Source organism: Festucalex cinctus, chromosome 12, assembly GCF_051991245.1.
Source record: "Festucalex cinctus isolate MCC-2025b chromosome 12, RoL_Fcin_1.0, whole genome shotgun sequence".
Classification (NCBI taxonomy): Eukaryota; Metazoa; Chordata; class Actinopteri; order Syngnathiformes; family Syngnathidae; genus Festucalex; species Festucalex cinctus.
Window position 1 is genome coordinate 1,202,752 of NC_135422.1, and position 22,323 is coordinate 1,225,074.

Consider the following 22,323-nt stretch of genomic DNA (forward strand, 5'->3'; position numbering starts at 1 on the left):
TCTCGTTTTTTTTCCCCCCTTTGTCAGTGTCAGATCTTCTTGCCCAAATGCTATAAACTGGCATGAAAAGAAAACATATATTGATTTTTGTCTTCTCTTTTTTCCCCCCATATTTTCCACTGACGTCAGATTTTTACATCATGCTCTCCAGTAATAGCGCCTGGTGGGTGAAAGCGTTGTTGTGAGTTTGCTGTGATGTTATCCTCAGATCCTCACCCCATAACTTAGTTTATTGGAATCATTTGTTGCTTTACATTCATAAGAAATAATGCTTTGGCAATTCATCATAATTAATCAAGGTAATATTCTCTCAAGAAAGTGGTCAAACTTGATTCTTTGTGGCCTTCAACTTTGGCTGTGTTGTAGGCTCTTTTCAGTGTTGCGTGGGGGGGTGGTGACGAGCATTTTGGGAACAGAGAGGTGACCAAAGAGGAGGAAATGACAAAGACAGAGGCAGGAAGGGAGGGGAGGTAGACAGCAATACCAGTTAAATCCCTTGCGTAGAATACTCTTGCATCATAATGTTTTTTGTCTTCTTTTTTTAATTGCCTAATCCAGTAAATGACAGACTGCTTTTATTAGTATGCTATTTATCCAAGATTTATATTTGTTGTTTTTTGTTTGTTTTTTTGTTGTTTTTTTTACGTAAATTACTACCTCCGATGTTTGACTTCTTTGGTTCTGTTTGCATATTGATGACACGCCATTATATGATTTGTGTTTAATGTTTGTTCAATTTGCTCGCTTTCATTCCTCTGTATTATTCCTTGTGCACCCGACATATTCCTGAGTATATGTGAGTCGCGTGTCTTTAATGGTGAAAGTGTTGGATAATCTACAAACCCCAATTCCAATAAGGTTTGGAGGTTGTGTAAAATGTAAATGAAAGCAAAATACAATAACTTGCAGATGATCAACCTACAGGTATTTTTCAAGTGAACACTATAAATACAAGACATTTAAATGTTCACACTTAGACCAAATGCATTGCGCGTTTAACATTGTAAAGCGATTTGGGCACCAAAGCGTTATATAAAAAGCAGTCCATTTATATGAATACAATAGTGTCATGGTGAGTTAAACAAATTCTTCCCAAACCGCTATTCAAGTCATCTAGTGAAAATTCTTCCATTTTTAATATCGCAATATATATCGCAGACCCCCCCCACCAAAAAAAATCACAATGTCAGTTTTTTCCAATATCGTGCAGCCCTAGTTCTTCTTTCCTTTTCTTAACAACACCCGTTAACCCCCTCTCACACTGAGTTCCAAACATTGCGGATGTTGCGTTTCGTCATAGTTCGACTGGGTTTGGAATTGGTCGGGATATGTCGCATTTGTGTTTGTAATTATTCGTAGTTGTCGCCTTGCGAATGAATCCATTGTTTCGGCAACCTGCGCATTTGCCCGTAATCCCGTAGTAATTCATAGGAATTTGTCATAAATGTGTCGGCAAAGTTCTTTCCGAGGTCCCATTCATAAATTCACTCTGACGCCCATGTACTACGGTGAGAGAGCACTCGTGTTGAGGCGGAGCGCTCTCTGTTTGGAGAGTGCGGCTTCTGCCTGGAGCAGCACACACATTGAAATCATATTTCAAAAACGAAAAACAAAAAGCTAGCTTCGAGACATGTGTTGAACATATTTTCTACTTTGTATTTCATGTTTTACAAGTACTCAATGTGCCCCCGCCCACCACGGGTAGCACGCACTGTCAAGCCGGTGATATTCCTCCAAAACGCAGCAAGATGTTGCCGCATGGGTATAAGGCTATATAATATTATATATTCATTTTAAGGCTCCAGCCTTAAAACGTTCGTCCACGATGTGGTCAGAAAACAAACATTCATGTAGGCATTAGTTTGGTAATCGTGGTTCACCTTTATTATTATGAGTATGCATAAAAACTTGCTTAAGAACAGCAGTCTTATACATACACAAATAAAGATAATAAAATAAAATCTTGACATATTTTATTCTTTCTCTCCAATGCTACTACTACTCGATCTTTTGAGGAACTTAGTTGTCAATTTTCAAGTCTAGACTTGGCCAATAATGTATGATGGCACTAAAAATTTGGGGATTTTCCCAGCAACTTGTTTCAGTAAATGTGTATATGGACAAGATCTAGGGTTAGCCCCAACATCCTCCCCAAAACTTGCATCAGCATGCTAGAGTCCTCTGAGATTCAGAGACGAGCTTTGTCTCGTTAAGAGTGGAAATGGCATCAACATAAACAGCTTGGTGTTCATTTTTTGTTGTCTGGTCATGCCAAGTAATTGAACAGGAGTTTCCACTTTGGGGTAAATCAGCTACAGATGAACAGAAACCAATTGTACTAGATAACATGGACACAAATATGGGGGCATCATCTATTAATTCAATGGTCACTGTTAGATACGAGGGTGTGGACCTATTTCGTCATTCATACGTTTTATGAATTACCCAGCTGTTATAATAACATTTACGTACTTTTGTCAAAATACCCAAACGATGAAGAATTACAGGAAATTTTTACACCACCTACTTTTTACCATACTGAAATGACCTTATGACCTTAACAATAGAGACTTTCACTTGTGGCTCCGTCATGTCTATTTATTTATTTTATTTTTTTACATATTTTAATTTTTTTTATTTTTAGGATTGACCTATGAGAGATCAGTGTCTTGTTTTTTTAAACTGTCCCAGTTACCAGGCTTTGGAGAAAATAAAAATATCTCAAAAGCACAAAAAAAGACACACTTTAGTGTGTCATTGAATTGTATGTGTTAAATGCATATTTTGTTTATCTTTGAGATTCATGCTTTCCCACAATACATAATGATAGTTCCTTATAAACATGGTTATTGTAGTTTACAGTAACTCGGCCAACATGGAAAAGCAATTAAAATGAATTGATTTTTCTTGTCAGAAGACATAAATAAAAGAAAAAGCATTGAAAAGTGAATTGTTCTCTTTTGTCCAGGCAAAATTCTTCAAGTATAATTTGTCCTGATTTGCTCGTTTTGTTTTGTTTTCTTGTATTTGAGGAAACTACTTCTGATGCTCTAGTGTTTTGTAGTGTGAGACAATGTTGTAGCTTACAGCTCCCAAAAGAACAGTGCAAATGTGGGTAATGTGAAGCTAATAATCCAAAAGTATTCTTTTATGAAGAGAAAGGAAACATGACTTCACGCTACCCTCTGCTAATCTTGCATGCCATATATTGGTGAGCGCTTCCTAGCTGCTGCTCCACGTCCTCCCCTGGTACTCTTCTAACAATGGACTTCAAATGGCCTGTAGAGTTGCGTCAACCTGGACATAGTGTACAAACTAGCACTTCCTTCTTGCTTAAGCGGATAATGCGTTTCAGCTTTTAATGGTCTTATTATTGGCAGAGCTCACGAGCATGTCTGGTAATGCTTTGAGCAGACAGTGTAAATTGAGAAGCTTTGATGGAAAGAACAAACATAGGACAATCATGCATGAATTTATTGGCTGAAGTGGTAAACCAGTTCAACAATGCTTGCTATTTCCGTCATCAACTTGAACTGTGTTGGACCAAAACTGCACGGATCACACTGAAGAAACGCTGGCTTGAGAATGCCAAGTGTCTTAAACACATGACAAGAGCAATTTAGGATGATCTTAGACTTGGCAATCTCTGGGGGCGAAACAGGGTGTGAGCCCACTCTTGAATTAGAGACTAACGGAGATTAATTTAATACTTGGGAGTTGTTTAATGCCTCGCACTTTCAAGTCAACAGCGATTTATTGGATCAGGTTGCCAGCATCTATAAAAATCACATTCAAGACATAAAAACAATTTCTGTTGGCCTATATAATTATCAAGGATTTTCAGATGCCAGCCCCTCTCTTACTGGCCAATGATAAATACTGGATCAGAGATGGCACAGGAAGACATAATTCTGTCAACTTGGGTCTAATAAGTGTGAAAACACCAAATTTAGGTGTATATTTGTTTCTTAAAGGGATACACTGTGTTCCTTAACACATGCAAAGCAAAATCATTTTGCACGCTTTTAACTTATAAACTTACTTGGGCAAACTTTGGCTGCTTTCTTTATTGAAACATTGAAATATTGGAGTATATATTAATTAGAATATTAATCTTCACCTGATTAAAAATGAAAAAAAAATATATATAAATAGGTCGCAGGGGTGCTGTCTTAAATTTATGACATTTCACCTGTCAGATATGACAACTTTTATGCCTATCTCAAGGTTTGTCCTGTTTGATAGACAAATGCATAGTATCTTCACACAAATAGTCTTGAAGACCTTTTCTGAGTCAATATCCTTCACACAGAAAAATGTGATAAAACTCACACAAAAAAATGTTTGGCTTTGATGGACGGCGTGAACATGGAAAGTTATTTTAATTTCTAATTCTATATCATGTAATTTGGTCAACTAAAGCCCGTAACAATATATATTTTTTTAATTCCTTCAAAAATTCATTTGCGCTTAAGCGTCATTTCATTACACATTTCAATTGCTGAACTATTGTATTAAACTAAGACGAAAACATACACTGGTGCATGCTTATTTATGCTTATAGTCATTGCGTTTTCTCTTGACACCCGTCAATAATATCAATTTGTTGGCAGTTTTGTATAATGGTCCATTTAGATAATATAGCTCCTGCCTTAGATTTTTCCCATGTAATTTTATTGACATTGTAAATGCTGGTCTGCAGTTGACCATACTGTAAATTAATTTGACAGTTGTAATTTCTTTCTACATTAATAGTTATGTTGTAGGATCAAGGCTGCCTTTTTATTGGCTTTGGCCTACTTGCCTGAGCTCTTCAATGCTCCCCCCCGCTTCCTCCTTCACCTCTGATCCCGCCTCTCCTCCTCAGCGTAGATCCACTGATATTGTATGTCACAATCCTGACACAGCACTTCCTTAGTCTCTCCTCCGTTTCTGCATGCTCCTGCCCCGGGGCAGCGACCGCCTGTTTTGGACAATGCCCATCCTTGTTTGCATCACCTCCTCATTTCGGGAATCCCGGCCGGCATTGCTGGTAACCACTGGTGGTTCAGGACGATGAAGTCACTGTCTCTGTTTAGCCTGCCCTTGCCATTGCAAGGGAGTTAAGTCACGTCGTAACAATGGATGCTTTCTCCATCGGTCTAATATGGGATGCGAGGCTGACAGAAGGAGATAGTCAGTCGGTTATTGAGGCAAGCTAACCTAGGTCATCACTGTCACCAACACATTTGTGTAATACATGTTCGTTCAGTCATTCACAGATTAAACTTACTTTCATTTTAGAAATGACTAAGGAGTATTTATGTATTCTGATTTAGTTATTGTTTTTTTCTTTTTTGTTTACTACATTAAGACTGTTAAGAACAATTTTGCACATACATTTCACATTTATCTTGGAATTGCTGTTTGGTCTTGACGGTTGGGCAGTTTTTCATTATTACTACTACTAGTAGGCTACTACTTTTTTCTTTTGCCAAACATTACTATTGGTTGCTCTTGGTCTGTTTCATGTAGTTGTTGGATACTAATGGTACTCTGGTTGATAGGCCACCGATCGTGATTGGCCGATTGATTTCTGTGGAAAAGTAAGTGAGCGGCATATGTCAATCAATGCCTTTCTTTGTATACTACATAAAATAATCATCCACAGCTCATATTTTGCAGCCTGCAGCAAACTAGAGACCATCCTGTGTGCAGTGTAGTCCCCCTCTCGCTTTCTTTAATACTGCATGTTACAGACCAAACCAGTACCTGAATCCTAAACTTATACTGTATATAATATGTACCGGTACTGTATTATTGTTGTTAATATACTTAGTTTGAAATAATGTCCTGTTTTTGCTGTCAAAAACATTATTAACAGATTAATACATTATTCAATATATATCATTAAATATTATCAATTGTTAGTGAGCAGCACTAAAATAAAAATAAAAAAGTGCACCTAATTCATGCGATGTGAATACAATTGAATGCCTTTTATTCCCCTTGTCAAGACTCTTTTGATGTGAATCGAGGACTTTAGCTCCACTTTATTTCCCCTCATTATGGTATGCTTGTAAGTAAACCATCAGATCCACTGGACATTGTCGGAGTTGGAGGTCTGCACTCCACAAGTGTTATATAACAAGTGTTAAATAACGTGCCTCAAATTGAAATTGGTGGTGGCGGGCGGAGGGGATTCCAAAACAAATGAATGTTTTCCTGAATATTGAGCTGATTTAAAACGTTGCTTGTCTTCCTCAGCATTTGGTCCAATGGGATGCAGGCAACCCAGACAGTCTCCTCCAGGTTGTTAAGGAGCTCATCCAGCAGTACCACAACTACCAATGTCAGCGGCTCCGTGAAAGCTCGAGACTTCTCTTTGAGTACGATAGCCTGCTGGAGGATTATGGCCGTAATATGGAGATATATGCTGGACACAAGAACAGCTGGGTGAGGATGATCATTTACATGGCGCAACAGAAGCTCACAAGACAACTTAGCATCCATTTTTCCAGACACAAGAAAAGTTTGGTAAGAAATAGAACAAACAGAACAAACATAACATAACATTCATTTAGCACAGTCACAGTAGGTAGGTTTAACTGATTTATTTATTTATTTTTCTTCACGGCTAGTCAAATTATTACTTGCATACGCATTGCAGATTATAATCAAACTAAGCTGTACAGTTAATGGATAGACGGTTAACGAACATTTTTGTTCGACACTGCCAAAATTGAGTAGACATTTTTGAAGTAAGTTGTAATTGATAATTTAGTGAATCAATGTTATTTATAAAATTGCAAATAACATAGTCCGTCCACTTCATGTACTGTTGTCTATGGTAGCAAATGGTTCTGTAGTTATACAGTTCTCACTTATCAATATGTTAGCAATTTCTGCATGGTTCAGCACTGTCCACACAAGTCGAGCTGCTTATAAGTTGCTGCATTTTGATGTTTTTCCCTTTTTTTTTTTTTTTTAGCTCAGTAAATTAGGGCAGTCATGAAAATGAACCTAATTTCACCAGCATTACACCCTTATTTTTTCTGGATTAAACAAACAAACATACAAAAAGAATTATGATAACCTATAGTGGGTTTATAAAGAACAGGATGCAGCACATACATTGTTCAAAGCCTTTCGTCTTAGCCTTCCCCAGTTTGATCATGTGATTCCTGCAAAAGGGTCTCTTTCAGCCACATCTCATAAAGTTCTGCACAGGTGCAACAATGGCTTTTATTGCTAGCCTGCTAGGTCATCAGACATCTTTTTGTTTCTCATTGTAAAATTCTCCATTTCTTGTATTACAGACAGGGGAGTTTTCAGCTCGCTTTCTTCTGAAACTCCCTGTGGACTTTAGCAACATCCCAATCTATCTACTCAAGGTAATTAACGAAACATCATTATAATTATTGACTCATGATTGTTTAACACGTTGATCGCCATCCTCAAGTGGTTCAAAAGTGGTGCGCTACAACCTCTTTCCAACATACTGTACGTGCGTCCATATGCTTTGCATAGGCGAAACTGGTGAAGGTCGTATTGGTTGAAGATAATTTGATGCCGTGTGTTTGAACGTGGACTCCAGTCTTAAGGGGCTGCGAGCTGACTAATCAGCAAGCCGTCACTCCTGATCTACTCTGAACTGCGTGCTGTCTGGAGGCTTTACTCTCTTACTCTCTCTCTCTCTCTCTGTATGTCTGTCTGTCTTTCTGACTTTCTTTCTGTCTTTCTCTCTCTCTCTCTCTCTGTCTGTCTCTCTCCTCTCTTACCCTGTTTCTCTCTTGTCACTTGTGCTGTCTTTTCCTGCATGATGCTGGAGGCTTTGGCTCTTTTGCCTTTATCAGCACGGTCCACATTTGTTCCAGGAAATGATGCTAAACATATGGCAAATTTCTGCACTCATCAGTCTCACACCACCCTTTGCCCGTACGTCTCTTAGACCTGGAATTTCCTTAATATCTGATTCGCATTGTCTTCATGTTCACCAGGCAAGATTCACCAATATTTGAAGGATAAATTAATAATTTAAAGGATGGCTGCTGGTCCTGAATATGTTATTGGTGTCTACCTGCATTTTTATTTTTTTTATTTTTTTAGCAAAGTTTCTCGCCTCATCTTTGCAGACAACTCTGTTGGTGACAGTTTTTTTTTTCTTTTCTAACAAGCTGTCAATTGTTGTATAGTCAGTAGGTTTCAGTGTAAAACCTTTGAATGAAGGAACTTTGCTGATGATACTGTGCAAACACATGGTTGTCATAAAGGTACTAGATGTTGTATCTGCTTAATTTTAAAATCCGTAACTCTTATTTGATTTTATGTTCCTGTCTTCCTAATCGTATTTTTTTCCACACAGAAACAGTGGAATGGATTGTAGTGCTATATTTGTCAGCTATGGCATACATATTTTTAAGACTTGGAAATTAAGGATGAGCTTCGACTTGCATAGTGGAGAGTAATAAAAAATAAGACTACACCCTGTCCGCCTACGCAACATAGAGAAATGGATAATGCAGCAGATATGTTGGATTTCACTGAAAAGTTATTCCAAAAATGTATGAGCTGAATATTCACATTGAAACTTATCATGCAATCACTACTTTTGTTCGTATAAATGCTGTCTGGGGTCAGTTAATTTCCTGTGCTACACATTTCTTATGTAATGGCACGTAAATAGTGCTCCGGAATAGTTGAACTGCAGATTTATTCATCCTATATCTTCGTATCTGCATATGGTATGTCCAGATATTATGTGAGACAAGTGGCAACTCTTAACACTCAAATTTTCTACAGAAATCATTTTACAATTGATTCATAACTTTTTTTTGTGTGTGGATGGAAAGAGACGAGAGTTTTCTGCTTTACAGCCAAGTTGAAACATTGTCCACAGAAGCCACTGACGCCAGAAAATCAGTTTCATGTAGATGTGTTAACAATAGATTTTTTTTTTCATAGCCCAATTTTGCATCTGAGCCAATAATTGTAATGTTTCATTTAAAGCCTTCAAAAATGTTCTCTCTGTGAATAACGAGTGGTTATCTGCAAACACTTAACAACAAGGTCATTATAATAAAAACAGAGGTAATTTTGAATAACTGACTGAAACATCATTTTCAGTTTACCAAACTAATTGAAATCAATTTTAATCACACCGAAAATGTCTTGTTTTTTTGTCTTTATAATTTGCACAAACCTACACCCGGTTAGGTTCCTACCACACCACATATGGGTACAGACATTCTCACAGTAGTTTAGTTGGTAGTATTGACTAATGCTGCAGAATTGCATGAGATACAATTCTTTTGATTTTGTGTAATCTTGGAAGCATAATACTCCAAATTTATTGCAGAAATTTTGTTGACTGTTCCACATTACCTGTATTCATTTTTGTATTGTTAATTGTTATTGTTTTGAAAATGCTATCTTTTGTTTCTTTATTGCACAATACTTATTGTGACCTTTTTTAACCTCACACTGAACAGATACCTGTATTAAAAAAAATAATAATAAAAACCTAATTAAGACCAAACATTTTTCAGAAAATAAGAACTAATAACCTGCAAATCCACTTTTAAAGCTCATATAAACTACAGTAACTGAATTTATAAGTGAAAAGGCGCAATGAAATAAAAACTCTAATTATAATGAAAAATCCCAAACTATTATACTGTATCTCTGCTTCAACAGTCTGATGACTTTCCAGTTCGTGAAGGCAGAGGCCAGACAGTTGACCCCGTTTTAAATCCACATCCCATCCAATTTGTGACTGTCCTTGCTGGAGGACCGTGGATTTGGCAATAAAGCAGAAATGTGTTTGGACATAGGCATCCCTTACACAGGTAGTGATTGCGTCGTTGTGGCTAGCGGCCGCAGAGCTGTGGAGGACAACCGCTACCTGGAGCGAAGCATTTGTGTGCTTTCACCTCACTACAGTGGACATGTTTACCTTCCTACTGGAAAGCCGTGGGCTGGCGAAAGGATGCTAGTTGACTTATTATTTTAAGGGGCTGCAGCCTGTCATGACCAAAATGAAACAGTTCGGACTGGGAGGATATAGAGAGCAGAGATGAAGGATGGTTTGTGAAATGCGCACGATGTATGATGCAGAGAAGCAAGCAGCCATCTGCATTTGCATATGGGGATTCTCAAAACCTGTTTATGTAGGATGTGTCAATTTAGGAATTCATCGATCTGAGCAAACAATCCAAGTTAGTCCAATTAGACAGTAAAGGTCTTTCTCAAATAGAAGCCACTTTATAATAAATGGTTCATAAATGCAATTAGCTCAGTTGATTGAAGCTATCGTTGGCACGTGGACGCTATTAAGTGCTGAGCCCATTTGGACGCCATTGCTAATCTAGGCAGTAGTTTCAAAGAATGTGAACAGTGTTGAATTCATTTAAGTGTGAAGTCTTTTGGGATGTTTTAAATGAGCCCCTTGCGCAGTAACTACTAATGATGCTCTTCTGGTTGTGTGCACCGAGCTTCTTTTATGGCAATAAGCACTTCAGTCGACTCCGTTTTGTTGTGTGCATCCATATTTATGTTAGAAAGTTAGATGAGTTTTTCTTTTCTTTTTTTTTATTCCTCCAAATGACGGTACTTTGCTTTTGTGGGTGAGCCAGAGTACATGGAACACACAAGCAGAGAGTACATGAAATAAAAATCATTGTGAAAGACAAAACCCACAAACTTTTTGCTGTGATGTCATAAGTGCTAACCAGAATGATGCTGTGCTGCCTGAAATCTTGGATTCAATCCCTGAACCCAACCCAAAGCTCCTTGCCTTGGGGCACATGTGCTAACCACTCTTACACTGTGCTGTCTCCTCTATAAACATGGTTTCAAAATTTTATAAAACACTTAACTGAACTCTAAATGTTTCCACAGTAGTCCTGCAATAGAGTGTAAAGACCTTGTAAATGTAAAATCTCCCCCCCATTGCAAAACTGACCTGAGGGATGGTTGCATATTGCCCTAGGAAATGTTGCTTCACCATTTCCCTCCTAATTTTGCTCTGGTCAAATTACATGGTTCACCAAAGCATTTGCATCAAATTATTTTTACCCTGATTAATTTTGAATTTGCATTCTCATGCTGTAAAATCAGCCTCAGTAATATCTTAGAGGGAATTTGAAACCAAATAAATGGGTTTCCTGTATTATTGTACTTGATCATTCTCTATTCACCAATGCCATTGTTACCACACCAGAAGGGGTGAATGTGCATCCATTTTCCCCAGTGGTCACAGTGAAGAAACTAACGACAGATTGAGGATATTTATAGGCTCGTCAAGGGAGTGGAGGGGACAGGCGTGTTGCAGTGTGACTGGCAGTGCAGTGTTATGCTTTATGATTTCTCAGTGGTTGAACTTGACGTTTTAATGTAGTTCTTCTTGAAGTCTGCCAACAGTATATGTGCTCCATATGGATGCAAGTGGTAGTACTGTACACCTACAGTAGGGAAACTTAAATTAGGTGTCTATAGATTTCCTTTCTCATTTTGCCAGCCGCAGTCAGCACAGCTTCCACTCTTCAGGGACGACGCTGAGTTTGTAGTGTCTGTCGGAACGTTTGTAAGGTCAAAGGTCACTATTACAGAATTGGATGAGAGGGCGTGTCTCTATTCTGGAGCTCTCAAGTTCTTTCATACAAAACATTTCCAGCCATGCTTGAATGGAACTTTCCTTGTATTTTGCCGTGTTTGTGTTCAAGTGCAATACATTAACATTCGGCTTTTAAATTTTACGCTTGAGTTACTTACTTTTTAGTCTAGTTTTCTTTTGAACATTTTCACTTTTTAGTCGAGGTTTTTTTTGTTGTTGTTGTTGCTCAACTCCTCAATGGTGTGCTCATACGGGAGAATGGAAATGATTAACCTTAGCTCAGGTTCTGTTGAAAACACAGCATTTTGTTTTGTGCAGTTCCTGTTTACAGTTGCATTAACCTTCATTCAATGTTCATATAATGTAAGCGTAGCATTGGACTACTTTTTAGTAGAGATGGGCGAGTAACAATGCCAGGTATTGGTATCTGGCTGATACCAGTAGCAGCTGCCCTCTAGTGGCTCTTTTACGGTCAGGAAATAGAAATAAGAAGAATAGAAAATTGCCATTTATGCAATTATAAGTCAACATGTTGTTTTGGGATCTTTTTTTTCTTTAATCTGTCAGTTTTATTTATGTTGTTTTGTTTTTTAATGTATGTGAAAAGTACTAGTGCTGTTGGTACTTGTTATCTTTGACTCCCCCAAGAGTTGAGCACTTGCACTAGTATTGAACATCTTTACTTTTTAGCAAACTCAATAGTATTGCCATTGTACAATAATGTTTTAATTGCCTGATTTGGACTCATTAAGTGCACTTCTATACTTCTACACCACGCAATCACCAGGTGATATTTTATCAGAATAGTATGCACAATGTAATCTTATTGCAAGTTGACTGGTCTTTTTTTTTTTTTTTTTTTTACCACCAGTTAAGCCGCATTTTGGAGTAAAGTATGTACATGTGCACTTCTTGGTTCGACAGCTTCTTCTTTGGCTGGGCGAGTGTGCAATCTCTAAACCAGACACTCCAGAACGTATCTTGTGTGCTACAAAAAAACAACAACGTGATTTTGTGCTCAGAATGTCCCCTGATGTGCGTGCTTGTAGTTGTGCTATAAATCTAATCTTTTGTCTTCTATTGAACACTTTATTGAACGCATTTTGTACTGATATTGATCACGTGTTTATCGCAATACATATTTGTCACCATGCCCTAAGATCAAGTGTACAAGAAAAATGGACAAGCAATTTCATGCGTCCCTCCATTCTCTAATCTCTAGTGCTTCTGTCTGTCAAGGTCATGAGTGAGCCTGTCCCAACTGACAGCTGGCCGAGAGCTGGGGTACACACTGGTTACCTGTCAATCACTGGCTACGGAAAGACATACAACCATTTACACCTATGGGCAATTCTGTAAACATAACAGATGTGTTCTTGGAATGTGGGAGGAAGTCAAAGTATCAGGAGAAAACCCACATCAATCCAAATGAATTAAATGAACGTATCATTTACTTGGTTAAGCAGGTAATGCATTTTTGGGTGTGGATTGTTGCAATGTTCATGTTTTGGGAAGATGGCTTTGTAAAACATCAACTCCAAGCCCAATCTGTCAGAGCTGCGGTTACCTTGCCTTTCCGGTTGCCACATAATCGTCACATCTTTCTCAACTCCTCTTGGAGCTTTCGCTGTTGTGGTTTTTCAGTCCAGCTTATTGTCCCTCTTTTGTCTGACAGTTGAGCTTTTGGAGAAGTTGACGCTGAAGAATAAGCGTATTTCGTCACAAGTCTTTCACAATTCTCTACAGGGTCTCAAAAACAACACTACAATGCACGAAGAAACATATTTCAATGCACATATATTCACACACACAATTTTCTGGACATGCCGCTATGTCACACGTGAATGTGACGCATAAAAATTGTCTCTTGGTGTACGACTCTTAGACCCATCATTAAGGATCTGTTGGGGCTGTGATTAAACTTAAAACGTCAAGTCAGTCATTGCAGTCTGCTTTGTTTTAACTCTTCACTGTCTTGCTTTTTTGACATAAGGCACAGTTTATTTGGACAGTTTTCTGGCGAAATATATACAATTGGTGCTGAGTAGCACAGCGGACAACATTTAGTCTTTATATTTACACCACCTATCTTGCTCCAAGAAAAAAAAGCGTGCTCCTTTTGCGTGACTCTCAAGAGATTGTCCCAAAGCAAAGTGGTTGTAATTTGTGGCCTTGCCGTGCCCTTGCATGGTAAACAGTGACTCAGGAGCTCAGGAATCTTAAGAGCTATAAAATAATTGTAGCTCCATCCCAAATGTCCCAATGTGGCTTGTTGCCTCAGCCCTGCATTCGAGGCTACACACAAAAAAAGTTGTTTTGCCTGCTGAAGTTGCAGTGTAATGTTGACTACAAGCAATCGTGGCAATCGTTGTTTACCAGACAAAGATGATTTTGTCCCTCCAAGTGAAGGTTAAGTGCATGTTTCGTGTTATTGGAAAAACTGGGTTATTTCTGTTTTTTAGAATGATGGAAACGTTTCTAGTAAGGAGAAATTATTGTCCAAGTTTACTTTGAAAAAGAGTATTTCATGAACTTCGAAATATCACAAAAACTGGTTTGTTTGTTTTTTTTAAGAAAATGTTGTGGAATTGTGAAATTTAAAAATGCCATTATCATTTTGTGTAATTGTTTTTGATAAACTGCATCCAAATCATTTTTCCCAGAAGAGAAAAAATATCAAATCTGTGAAATCTTGGCTGTTTTAATTTAAACATCTTTTGGGATTATGATTTTTTTTTATTGCTGTAAAAATGTAATAATTTCTTGTAACTTCAGCGCTAACTCCTTTTTCTGGGTTGAGTGATTTTGATTGTGGATGCAGTCTTCTAGCTTGCAAATGCAAAAGGAATATTGTGTATTTTCAGAAATCATTTACAGTTAATACTGAAAATACAAAGCTCAGTTGTGAATAACTTAGGTGAAATCAAATATATCAAGCTGCATTCATTTTATATTTCATAGTGCCTTTGAAAGTCCTGTTGCAGAGTGATGGCGTGTCTGTTTAGCACTGTGACATGGCATTTAGTCGGAAAGCAAGTTGCCCAAAAGACATCGTCAAGTAATTGCCAGTTTGGGCTTCACTAATGCAGTGTACGGCTGAAATCTGAAAAGGCCAGCCAGTGCTTCCACGCAGATAAACAATTAAGTGGCTTTTTAATGGTAGATGTATTATAGCTTGGTAGACGCTTGAAGATGAATTTAAATGTCACACATCTCTGAAACAAAAATGGGAAATGAGTGTAAATTGGGAATTCTTACTCTAAAGGTGTGATTATCATCTTTATGCTTTATCTGTTACGGAATGCTGGTATATTTTCCCAGTGCTTTCTCTCCTATATCTAAATATCATATACTGTACAGTATACTATTCATGGCAAATTTGACGTCTGATGTTGGCCTGATGGCATTAGCACTAAACAAATGTCAGGAAATGCAACATCCTTGTCTTAGATTTGCTGATGTAGCGAACTGAAACTCTGAAGCGCTAGGAAGGGGGTGTGTGGGTTTCACGAGTCCTCAGTTTGATTCATTTGTGATTTGACAAAAAGCCTTCCTGATCATGCCTACATAGTACACATTACAAACAGGTGTGTCAAAAAGAACCCATATTGGTTTATCATTATAACCCAACCGCAGGGTTATTATGGCACCATCCCAACATGAGTGGGGGTTGCTGGAGCCTATCCAGGCTGGTTTTTGGCAGTAGGCGGGGTACATCCTGGACTGGTTGCCAGCCAATCGCAGGGCAAGATTTGTTCTCTCACGGCATATATTATGCAATAAACACTAGAATCTTCAATAAAATGTAATGTAGCATGAAAAATAAACATGAATATTCATTCATTGAAATCATCAGTTTGTGCGCCATTGATAACTGCTAAATGGTTAGCGACGTTGTTAGCCAAACGTACTAACATGCCTGCCTAGATAACATAACATAGTCTCTTTCCCCCAAAGTCGGGTCTCTTCAGGTCCCTGCAGCCCATAAAAGAATAAACCATATAGAAGATTGATACGTGATATGAAATTAATCGGATTATTCAGTTTAAATTTCAAATTTTATTCATTTCTCTCAATAAGTTGGCTGCTGTGAAGTTTCCATCACGATGGATGGATGGATTTATTTGATTGTCCTATTTTGTTCATATCTTTCTTAAAAGTTGGTCATGAAGTTTCCAGCCTGAGTTTTGAAGTGTGCTTGCCTTTACAGAAGTTTTGTCTTGTACTTTAAGTTTGTAATTGTTACCTGTGGAAAGTACTGATCTCCTTCTCCCATGTTTTTCACTTTGATTTTCTGTCTGTAGGAGTATGCAAAACTAGCAGTCAGTTTGACCCAAGAAAAATCTCATTACATTTTGGAGTTCAAAAAGGGAAGATTCATTCAGGAGGAACACCGGCCGATTTACTACGTGAAATATTACAGATACATCTATGGACAAAAGGCAGTAGTAGTTTTTTGCAGATTGGGTTATTGACCTTGGTGGAAGTTTGTGCTTCAATTTGGCTCCCTTTCTTGTTGATATTTCAGCCTTCTTGTCGGAGCTTTAAAACATAACCATCGATTGGTGTATTTCATGTGACCAACATGTTTAGGATCCTTCCCGAGGCCACTGTCAGGTGGTCTCGCATCTGCTAGTCCACACTTCGAGCCTGCTGAGAAAATGTAACCGAATGTTCAAGTTTAATGGGAGTCGAGCTGAAGCTGCTTCTCATAATCGTAACATGCTTTCATCTTGTGATCGTTCTCTATGACCTTTCTGACATCAAAGCACACCTGTGCACTGGCGTATAAAGTAAATCATATAATTGTCCATCTATAGTCATTAATGTACATGACTTATTTTCATGACCTCCCTGGAAAAAACAAACAAACAAAAAAAAACCATCTGCTGAACTATTCCAAGTACAAAACATGGCAGACAAACCCAGAAATCTCATCACTACTAAGGCCTAGTCCACAAAGTGGGATATTTTGCAAATAAGAGGAGAGCTGTCAAAATGAATTGATTAATTGTCAACAATTTATCAAATTAATTGACAACTATTTTAATAAGTGAGTAATCGTTTGGAGCAATTTCTTAATTGAAAATTCTTGAAACGATCTGATGTCAACATTAATTAACCACAGATTTCTGTAGTCTTTCATGGAGGACGAATGATTGATTACCTTGTGTGTTCAGTCAAAATAAGACATAAACTAACGGAATTTTGCCAACAATTACCAGGGTAATTTTTGCAGGCTGCAATGACCTGATTGGTTAAACTCGAAGATGCTGTGGAAACGCAACTCTAAATTCCCTGCTGAACTTTTACAACCAAGAACTCCCTTTACCCAGAAGTCAAAGTTCCTGGGCTTGTTGGTGGAAAACCAGCTATTGTGTGATATTTACATTTATTTGATTATCTTGAATGCTGGAGTAGAGAAAAATGATGCAACAAAGTAAGAATGTAGGCAAATACTTTTTCGCGGCATCGTTTGTGTCACGAAAGCAGTGAAATTCTCCAAGCCTTGAAAAAGGGTGAATGCTGAAATATTATTTGAAGAGACTTATAGAAGGATTTCAAAATCATTATATATATAAAAAAGAAGAAAAAAAAGTCACAGCCGTTTGTGGAAGGGAGCACAGCGCTCAAATTCTCTCCCAAATACTCAAGTGACCCCAACATGACTCCCTCATATCAAAGGTCACGCTCTACTCTTGTCTCCCTTGGGGATTTCGATCCACTGTCACCCCCGCCCCCTTGAAGCCACCCACGCTATTTCTCCGCATGAACATTCCCACCTACCTGCTTGAGCTTGAAACCCCTGCAGAGCAGTCGAGTATTCTCAGGAGAGCATCCAGCCCCCCCCCCCCCCCCCTTCCTGCTCTTCTTCCTCCGTCCCCAACACCATTCTATCCCCCCACACACACAAACACGCGCGCACGCAAACGCACTTCCCCACGCCTCCATGGAATTACTTCCATCTGGCCTACTTTCCGCCCTCGCTGTATATCAAGTTGTACATCGCATGTTGTGTTTCGATAACACCTTCAAATGTTCGTCTTCCCATTGCTGTGTTGTTTTCTTCTTTCTTTCAACTTTGGGGTCATTCCTTTAAATATCTGCCCTTCTGCTTTCTGTACTCTTCCCATCTCCAACCAATAATGTACTTGCAAATAAACCACATAAAATCACTTTATTTTAAATCAGCATTCATTCAATTAAAGCCACCTTGAGATAAACTTGTAGATAGAATTTAGAGTATTCTGTTTGTGTGTTAATACATTCTAAGTGATGCAAATTTAATGCATGCTTCTGTTAGTTTAATTAAATAAAATCCAAATATAATATATGTGGATCTTTCATAAACGGTGCATTTTTATTTTTGTTTTTTATTGTGACCTTGGAAGAATCAAATAGCTCTCACGCCTCCTAACCTTTCGAATAATCCACAAGGTCTACTCTGTAAACTGATTATCAAAGATAAAAGGCTTCATCTAGCTACATATTTACAAATGTATTTATTTACCTCCGTTATCAATAAAGGCTTTCTTTGAAAATGATTACTCAGATCGATAGTCACGACAGCCCTCATTTGCATCTTGATCATGTGTATTTGTAATTCTATTGCATTCTTATAATTCCCGGTTTAGGGCAAAAGTGCCATTTAACCCCAAATTAGGGGCCAATAGGTTGCATTGGTCCAAAAAAAAGAAATGGAATAATCTCATTAACAGTGCAGTGGGACAAAAACACCCCGCAACATTGTCAGCGAAGCATGATTAATGCAATTACAATTTTGCCTTGAGAAATACCACTACAACCAAACTATTGCACCACCGACCGTCTTCATTTTAAATTTCATATTTTCAACTTCGTCTGCAGTGAGAGCCACTGTCTTTTTTCAAAAGATATGTTTTATCAGTGTCAGTGCTTCTAAAACATTTTGGCAATTGGGATAAAAACAGAAACCAAACAAAAAATCACATGATGCAAGCACTGGTGGTCAGATTCAACTGGTACCAACTCTAATGAGAATAAACATTACAGCAGCCAATCAGTGACTCTGAACCACAAAATGTAAGTTATATTGCACATGATGCAAGTGATCATACTTGACTCATCCTTTGTGGCCAGAAGCCCAACTAGCATCGCACCCTTTTGCATATGCAGACAACATGCTATCAGTGACACATCAGTGGCACTTGGCCACTTACTTGTTTCACTGAAATATGATCTGCGTGCATATCAATGACACATCCATTTGTCATATTGTACTTGTTCCAAAGAACTTTGATTTTGGCCTACTTCCCATCTCCTAGCAATGGATTATTTAACAGACACACAGGTGACTTTATTGCTATTAACATCATTTAATTATCTGGATTTTTTTTTTTTTTTTTTTAGCAAGATATGTCACTAATGGTTTAAGTTTCTACTTGTACAGACATTAATTATATCGCATGGAAAACCTCCCAAAAAAATCATCTAACGATCACAAGGTGTTTTCTATTTCACTGTGCTATTAATAGCATCCCTGTTTTTGTCACTAAGTGGTTACTGTGGAGTTTTACAGTTTGCTACTAAATACTTTTTTAAAAATGCTTTTGTGCCACACCCCTTGTAATTACACGTCTCTAAACGAAGAACTGACTGTTCTGTACTTATTTGTTTTGTACTTGGGACTTGAGTGTTAAGGTGTGTTGAGGTCCACACCAGGACTTCCAGGCGGAGCACGTGTGTTCTTTTAATCCATTGCGCATTGTGTTCGTGACAGAATTAATCGTTGGCATTCACTTCAGCTATGAGCCAGCCTGGTTAATCATCTCCCAAACTTGTCACACCACAGTGTAAAGTCAAAGTATGAGATGAGGGTTTGTTCGGAAGGAGTGTTTGGGAGAACGGGAGACGGGCACAGGAAACTCCAAATACTTCAGATGAGGACGTGAGGTCCTCTCGGATTTGCGTGCCGTTTGGGTTGTGGTGATTTGTGCTTGCCCTGGCATGTTTTGTACTTTGAGGTAAAGTGTGGAGGATTGTCATCACGGCCCCTGGAGTTGCACCGTTGCCCTACTCCTCCCCGCCGCACAAGCAGCAGCGCCACAACATCGTTAGCAATCATATGCTCAACTTTCTTTCGCAATCAGAACATTTCATGTCATGGATTGAGGCGTTTTGGCAGTTTTCACCTTGACCTTTCGACTCTTGCCTTTCTTTGATAGCAAAAGTCTATGTCAAACCACCAAAGGGCTGACACAAAAACAACTGGCTAGGTCAGAAACGTAATATTGAGCATGTTCTAACATTCTGTCATTGTTGAACACAGACGGGAATGTAGGCACCTGTGGTGTCAGTACACCTGCACAAGCTTCAGTGCGTCTACACCTGCAAACTTTGGATGAAAATGTGGATGCTTCTGGATTTATTATTAGTAATATGTTTTTCCCCTTGCTTTCTGTTTTTGCATGTTTAGAAGAACATGAACAGCAGATGTGCACTCAGTATGCATTTGTTAATAATGGGAAGCCATTGTTACCGGTAAACAATACAGCATGTCCTCATTTCGAGACAGACATTCCACACTAGTGAAGACTGAACAATTCAATGCAGATGCAATTTTCAGTTTTAATGACGGACATGATACATTTGTTTCAGGTTCTAAATCGGCCTTAATAATAGGCAAATAAAATAAAAAAATTCTCCTGAAAAAAAACAAGACAGCAATGATGTGTGTATGAATTAGTTGTGATCAAATTTCATGCAATTGCTAATATGAATGTATTCCCGGTTTTGTAAGCGTCGCGTTTGATATCCAGAAACAGTTGATGCCTTCCTTGAATGATTTCTTGCGATTTTCACAATGTCAATTTCCCGTTACAAAGAATGTTATTCATATACTTGCTGGTGCACTCACAGCTGGCCTAGGAGATGGAGATGTCCTTGCACAACATCCGCGCTGTCAGTCAAGCCACCCCATTACATCAGGCATGACATTTAAAGTTGGGCGAAGAAGGCGGACCGTCTCTTTACCTCCTCCGTCGTCGGCCTGCAGTGGTGCCCCCGTGTCGCCTCCGTGGATGAATGTGTTTTTGTGTGTTTTGACTTTGGCCAGGCTTGGTCTGGCATAAGGACAGCTGTCACATCTCCAGCCTGTCACTTGAGACACAGAGGAGATGCCAGAGGCCAGGGCATCAGGAGACACAAGGACGGACACGGGGGAAAGAGAGCTCTGTGCTTGTGCTTGTGCTTGTGCTTGTGTTTGTGTTTGTGTGTGCGCGCAGCCATGTGTCCGAAAGACTAACGGGGGATGGAAGACGCGGGGCGGCGGCCGTGAAGGGGTTGACCGGGAGGCAGCCTCTAACCTTGATGTCCGCACAGTGCTGCACATTATTCACCCACCACTTTCTTAAATCTAGCCCTTGAGTAGTTGAGTCACATTCTCTCAGGGCAGGTAGTAAATACTTCTTTAACGTCCGACCATCTCCCCTGCAGGACGCCACGTTTTTTGTTTTTTGTTGGGGTTTTTTTACTCGCAATCCTTTGACCGAGTGCTCAGTGCTCATTATTCTCCAAAGAAGAGGTTGTCTTCATTAAGGTTCTGCCTGTGGAGACAAACCTTTTTTTTTGTTTTTTTTTGTTTGCTGTCATTTTACATGAGCAAGCATCTGTGATCTTTACTCACTTCAGCCATCCATTTTTTTCTGAACCTCACTAGGGTCACACTTATCACCCTCTTATGACAGCCGCTGCTCAAGCCACCCCCCTCTGAGGGTCAAAGAGAAGATCAGGAGTAGAGTATTTTGGGAAAAATAACTACATTCATCCACAAAATCAGCAAAGGCATTCATTTGTCTGTTTAATCTTGGAGGTTTCACTTTATCACTAAGCCGCACCTCTAAAATCCACTTAAAATGTCACTGCAAATCTGTGCAAGTGGAGCAGCTTTTTTTCTTTTTTTTTTTCTTTTTCTTTTTTTAAAAGAAGGTACTGTTAGTATATTATCCCTTCAAGGTATTCCATCAGAACAACAGGATAAAGTTATACTACAAACAAGAACTCACTTCTCTGCATAATTAAACGGCATTGAAAAGATTATCAATTGTAGTTAGCCTTCATACATTACTCATTTTGAGTAAAGTACTTGTACCTTGCATTATTTTGCCTTTTGATCTTAAATATTGGCCAACCTGCCCATGTCCTACTCAGGGTTTGGAAATTTTAAATGCTGAAAGAGCCATTATGATTAGGGCTGTCATTAACTAATCTTTTTGGAATCGATTACCATATCGATTATTCCATCGATTACTCAAGGAATCGCCCGAGGGAGCTCAGGTGCACACACCAGAATGAGAAGCACAGAATGCACTGCAGGAGAAAGTGTGAAAAAATTCTGCTTCCATAAACAATACATCAATTAAATGTCTATATTTTGCTTGTTTTCTGTCCTGATGTAATATAACTTGTAGCATCTCTTTGCTGTCTGTTGGAACGAGATGAGTCTGAATCATTCCATGAAAATGCTCAGCAGCTCCCTTGTTCGGACCTGGCTTGTCCCTGTGTCCAAGCCGGCCCATGTTCCTCCTCTGGCCCTCTTCACCTTCCTGCTAGTTCTCATCCATCTGTGTCCCCTGTCCCAGTAAAAAAAAAGAAAAGAAAAAAAAAGCTCCATTAAATCACCTTTAAAGACAAGAACAAGACTTGACAGCTACAAACTGGAGCAAAATAATCTTCTCCCAAACCACACAAAC

The 22,323-nt window shown here is 38.7% G+C and overlaps 1 protein-coding gene across 3 annotated transcripts in view; it reads left to right on the top strand.

Moving 5' to 3' along the window:
• babam2 (BRISC and BRCA1 A complex member 2) overlaps positions 1 to 22,323 on the top strand; it is a 79,415-nt gene that overhangs the window by 18,661 nt on the left and 38,431 nt on the right. For all 3 annotated transcript variants that reach the window (XM_077539936.1, XM_077539937.1, XM_077539938.1), the window contains exons 5-6: positions 6,247 to 6,435; positions 7,299 to 7,373. In XM_077539936.1, coding sequence (XP_077396062.1) covers positions 6,247 to 6,435; positions 7,299 to 7,373 — 264 coding nt within the window. The remainder of the gene's footprint in view (positions 1 to 6,246; positions 6,436 to 7,298; positions 7,374 to 22,323) is intronic.